Source organism: Myotis davidii, unplaced genomic scaffold (genome assembly GCF_000327345.1).
Source record: "Myotis davidii unplaced genomic scaffold, ASM32734v1 scaffold190, whole genome shotgun sequence".
NCBI lineage: Eukaryota > Metazoa > Chordata > Mammalia > Chiroptera > Vespertilionidae > Myotis > Myotis davidii.
This window is the reverse complement of record NW_006283440.1, coordinates 784,702-790,387: the sequence shown is the minus strand read 5'-3', so window position 1 is coordinate 790,387 and position 5,686 is coordinate 784,702. Positions and strand designations below refer to the sequence as shown.

General features: G+C 52.9%; 1 protein-coding gene across 1 annotated transcript in view; it reads right to left on the bottom strand.

Annotated features, from left to right (window-relative positions):
• Nucleotides 1-5,686, bottom strand: part of PTCH1 (patched 1) — a 63,596-nt gene that overhangs the window by 8,113 nt on the left and 49,797 nt on the right. Inside the window, 2 exon segments of the mRNA XM_006779327.2 lie at nucleotides 1,769-1,911; nucleotides 4,719-4,856. Coding sequence (XP_006779390.1) covers nucleotides 1,769-1,911; nucleotides 4,719-4,856 — 281 coding nt within the window.

The following is a 5,686-nucleotide window of genomic DNA, read 5'->3' as shown; positions in this document are numbered from 1 at the left end:
GGGCGAGGAGTGTCCTGGTTACTTGCTGTTGTGTGAAATGGCACTCGTGAGGTGCTTGTCACATTGTCCAGTGAGAAATTACAGAAGAGAAAGTCTTTTGATATAGGGGCTTTTTAAAATAACATAAACGACTAATGCCTGAGTAAATAAATGCATGGAAAGGAAATGCAGGAAAAGTCAAATTAGGAGCTTAAAACAAAGCCCAGAACAAAAGCTTACCCTCGTGCCGATATGTCTCTATCTGGTATTGGCAAACAAGCATGTACCAACTGGCCTGTTAAGTGATCAATAGTCTGTGTTGAAGATACCAGCAGAATGGAAACACCCAAAAGTCACCTTCCCACCCAACGAAATCCACGGCCTCTACAGGGCGCCTCGCCAGCTCACAGCACACGGGTGCGAGACGGGGGAGCGCACTCTCATGCAGTGGGCCGAGGTCTGCCTCTCGTTCTAGGAAGGCTCTGCGAGGCTGAGCCGCCCGCCGGATGGGTTACGCCCCCACACTCATGCACTGATGTTTTTTCTGTAATAAACTGGCTGAAACTGAAAACCTCCTTCTTTGCACTTGAAAACCAAAGGTCTACCCAAGACACACACACGCACACACACCAGGGAAGCCTGGCTGGCTTCTCCCTCCAGATCCCTGAAGATTCACCAGCCACCCAACCATTCCTCACATTTGGTTCTAAGCCTGGATCAGTGGTTCTCAACCTTCTGGCCCTTTAAATACAGTTCCTCATGTTGTGACCCAACCATAAAATCATTTTCGTTGCTACTTCATCACTGTCATGTTGCTACTGTGATGAATCGTAATGAAAGTATCTGATATGCAGGATGGTCTTAGGCGACTCCTGTGAAAGGGTCGTTCGACCCCCAAAGGGGTCGCGACCCACAGGTTGAGAACCGCTGCCCTGGATCCTCGTTCCCGTGATGCTGCCGCCTTCCTTCCCTGAGCCGGGCAGCGCCAGCCTCGGGAGTGGCTGCTGCCCAAAGCGGCAGACCTGCTCAGGCCAGTACCTGCTCTGGCCCTGCTGTCCTGAAATTCTTTTCTAAAGGGACACCTGCTGTCCTTCTACACGTCACGAAGTCACATTCTTCAGTAAACTCAGACACTCCTTGCCTTCAATTCCGAAGAGTATGTCCAAACTGGGCTTGGCTTTCCGAAACGTGACACCCAAGTCACGCCTTAAATGTGTCCTGAATCGTAGTGGAACGCAAGGCTGAAAACTGGGCACCGGACCTTACCTCCACTTCTAAAATGAATAAAGTCCAGGTGACAGTTTTAGGCAGCTGAAGGAGAAGTGAAGGTCAAATGCAGTCAATTACTGGGAACCACGGTTGTCTCTTTCTGTGGCTATTTCTAACCCGGAACGCTTTCCCTGGGCTTGGGGTACTGGATGATCGTTGGGCCTGGAGCGGTGGAGCTGCCTTTGCTGCTACCCCCAAACCCTCCATCTTTTCTCCCCGAGATAATCCCCAGGATGGCCCTGGTGGAGGGCTTGTCTTCATACCTCTCAGCATATCTCGGAGTTAATAAACTAAAAATAAAGTGGCATCACAGACGGTGGTCATCAAAACGTGTTGTATACCTTACATAGATATTTTTATTTGCCAATTATAAATTATACCTCAAAGGTAGGGGGAAGTTGAGTCGTAATGAAGAAGAAATGTTGTAATCTACCACAGACAGAAGGAAACGAGCAACAGAAATCACACGAGCAAGGAGTAATGATTTTCCAAACACGCCTTCCCTCCTCCTCCTGCTTACCTGACGATGAAATCAAACTCCGACCCCGCCAGCATCAGCACCCCCAGCAGCGTGGAAACGGCCCCGTCGAGGACGGGCGCGAACATGTGCTCCAGGGCGAGCACGGCTCTGCGGTTCTTGTCGCCGATGGCCGTGAGGAAGGCCTGTGCAACAGAGAGGGCAGGCGGTCAGTCCTGGGCGTGACCGGGGCAGCTCCTTCTTCTGCTGCGACAGGCCCTCTCAGATCTCCCTGGGAACGTTTAACTGGGGCTGCTCAACTAGAAAATTCTGGGCTTACACCAAAGCGACCTGCTCAGGACACCGGGTCGTATTTGGTGTTGACGTAAATCTTGAACAACAACAACACGAAGAGGGAAAGCATACTCGCCTGAAATTAAAAACCAAACCACAACGATACAAAAACGAGCCAAATGGGCTCTTCTTTTCACCGCTACTCGCCCTTGAGCTTTCTCCCCCAAATTCTCTCCCACCATTAGCACGGAGAACTCAGGCTGTGAAAGTGACAGCATTCGGCCGGATATCTGGATGGTCAAGACCTGAATTCTGAGTGGACTTAACTCCACGTCACATGCAACTAGGTGCTAAGTATTTGCCTCCTCGTGATTCTGCTGAGGTTAGAATTTCTATCACTGGGTTCAAACTACTGTGCTGGTGGCACATCTCAGCACCACAGACGCATCACAAGGAAAAGACAGGATTGTAAATTCAATCCTGGTCTGACCACAGGTGGACATACCCTGTCTCCTCTGCGTTCTCTACGCTCTGCCCGGTCAAGAATGCGGTTTTTCTAAATGGCAACTTGACAGAGTCCCAGAGTACCAGACTGTTAGCTCCAGACTGCTGGCCTGAGCTGAGAGCGTGACCCAGGGCTGATTGAATGTGGGTCAGTTATTGTTATAGCCTGCCAGGCCCTACAGCTGAACCCAAAACGGGGAGTGGGGATGGGCTGGGCCGGGCACAAGTTCTCTCCCCTGCAAGCCGGGCTGTGCTGGGCTGTGCTGAGAAAAGAGGGCTGGGTGGTGCTGAGGGCCCGGCTCCGTAAACCCCGGCCTACTCCGCTCTGCAGGCGCCCTGCCCTCATGCACGTGCCCTGCACAGGGACAGGAAGCTTCCTTTCCTTAACGGGTCACACCCCGGTGTGCAGTGAGTCTTCGTTCTTTTCTCTGAAGTGGGCTTGGGTTCTACACAGGCCTAGTTGGGAGCCTTCAGGGCCCATCTAGCTGCCTTTCTCTCTTGGGAGGAAAGACCGCGCTGTGGGAAATCTGTTACTCTGCTGTACTTGGGCCGTGAGGCCGTAAGGGTTGGGATGGCTTATCCTCTCAGTCAATCCATGTCACCGACACAGCACACTGACAGGGGACAGTCATGGGAGAAGAATGCATGTCACCACCAGCAGCTGCTGCCCGCTTTAAACACACACTCACCCCAGGTCGGGGAGGAACACTGTGTCCTGTGTGTAGACAGTCTCTCAATGGAGACTTGGGCCCAAAGCCCTGAGCAAGGGCTGCTGCTCCTGATCCCCCTTAAATGCTGGGTATTAAGAGACACCCTTCACTGTTTATTCAGCCTCGGTGTGGGTGCTCACGACGGCACCACCTCATGGGCAGAGACCGGGCACCACACAGTGTGAAGCCTGGCGCAGGCATTTCCGTTGCAAGAACCTGAGCGAAGACACATCTGCCGCGTGCAGTGCCAGCTACAACTGCATCCGCGTCGCAATAAAACGACTGTGGGATCCTAATTCACGCACAGTGTTTTCGCCTTCTTGAAGAAATGATATTAGAATTATGTGTCTAAGCTGTTGGGAGCCTTCCTTTCTCCCTCCTCCCAGTTCAATAGAGAAAGTAACTTGGGCAGGTTCAAAATTGAGCAGATTCTGTTTCTGTATGACCAGCGTTTCACACTGCACACTGGGATAAAAATGGGTCAATTTCAACAAGACATTCTTCTGAGCCACAAAGGTGTGCACTCTTTCTCTAAGTTGCATGAAAGTGGCCCTGAACGAGTCCTGTGGAGGACCATGGCAGGCACAGGGCGGGAGCAGATGCCCAGACATGCATGTGCTGAGCACTGAGCCCAAGGAAAAGCAATGCTGGAGGTGACAAAAGCAAAGCTAAATGTAATTAGATCAATCCCAACGCTTGGGTCCTAGCGAGGGCAATCCAACCATCCGTCTTTACTCAGTCAATGAACAGTCACAGAAGGCGGACCCACAGCCCAGGGACTTGGCCATAAGCACGGCGCACGGGCACATGGCTCGTCCCGCTGTGAGGCTCCGGAGTCATTCTCTGATACACACAGACAAGGGGCTCGTCTCCTGGGCTTAGGGCTCCCGCTGAAGTTTACTTCCCTCCCACAAAGCATTCACAGGACTGGGCACAGGAAGAGGGGGGAACCTTCCTGTGGAGCAACACTCGTTCTCGACCCTGGAGGTCGGAAGGCGGAGGAGCTGGGTGGGCTCAGGTGGGAGCACCGGGCCTGCGTTCACCAGTCCCAGCGTGTCTCCGCGGCTGCCAACTGGCCGCACCCTCAATTATGCCATCCCCAGTGAGCCTCTGAGTGTGGTCTCATGTTATCCCTGCTTGATTAATGTGGTTTTTAACACTGTGTGTGGTCCCGTGTGCACGCGCACAAACACACAAACACACACACACACACACACACACACACACACACACTCTGCATGTCTTGGAAACACAGTCGACAACTTCAGGACCTGTGGTGCCGCTAATGACAACACCGAATGAATGGCATCCTTCGCTGACCTTCTCCTCAGATTCCTTAAGCGGGAAAGGAGCCCAGGCAAATTCCAGCCACTCCTGGGGAATGCCAGTGCCAGGCCACGCGTGGGTACTGGGAGGAGAGAATGAAAAGGCTCCCAACATGGAGGCTGCGAGAGCTAGAGGGTATGCTGCTTTTTCACACAGTGGCAGCTGGCACGTCTCCCTACCAGAGCGACGTGAACGGTGAATTCCACGCCAATGCCGACAGACGCGATCAGGATAACCACGGGCACGGCGCTCAGCTTGATTCCGATGAGGCCCATCATGCCAAAGAGCTCGACTGTCATCAGCGCCAGGACCGTCACCTGTCAGAGGGCACAGGGATGAGTGGCTGGGCACAGACTCGCCCTAGGGACGGAAACAAGGGGAGGGTGCAAGCCCTGATGTGGCCTCACTTCAGATTGACAGCCGAGAAAGCCCCGGCCCCCAAACGCAACGCAGGCGCTGCCTTGCTGCAGCGCCAACCACTATCCTGACCTCTAGTGCGACCTCCCCGCTCCGGCAGGGAGCCTGGAGCCCGCTCTGGGACAGCAGGAACACGAAGGCGAAGTGCAGTATGCCACCGCGAGCTGTTTCTCCCACATCCCTGCTCTAGAAAGCATTAACGTTTCCAAAACTCCACCAGAGCAACCTTTGGAGACTTACACAAATAAGAACTCATCACTAGCTTCACATTTCCTTCTGTTTGGATCTTGCCCATCCCTCAACTTTGTAAATGAGTGGATGCTTTAGTGTTGGGCTGTCTGGCCCTCTATCCTAACGAATACAGATAGGATGGGGTGAATAAAAGTTCTTTAAGCAAAGGGAGCTGCGCTTTTGCCCGGAGCTCATGGAGTAAGTGAGGATGACTTGGCAGCAAGGGAAGCAGGAGAAAAGAGACTTGCCAACCGCCCATGCGGGTCAGGTTACAACCCCCTCAACGCTGAAGAAGCGGAGAGCAACTGGGGTGGACAGAGCAAACAGTCAAACCCAAGGAAAAGCGTTTCTTTGCCTTGTGACCATTTGCGAGGAGATGGGAAGAAAATCTGTCAGGTAGATTTTGGAGCTTCTTGGGCCAAAGGGGAGGAAATGCAAATAAAATAATAAACTTGACACAGGAGGGAGGAGGTGTGGGGCTGGAGCAGCGGGCAGCAGT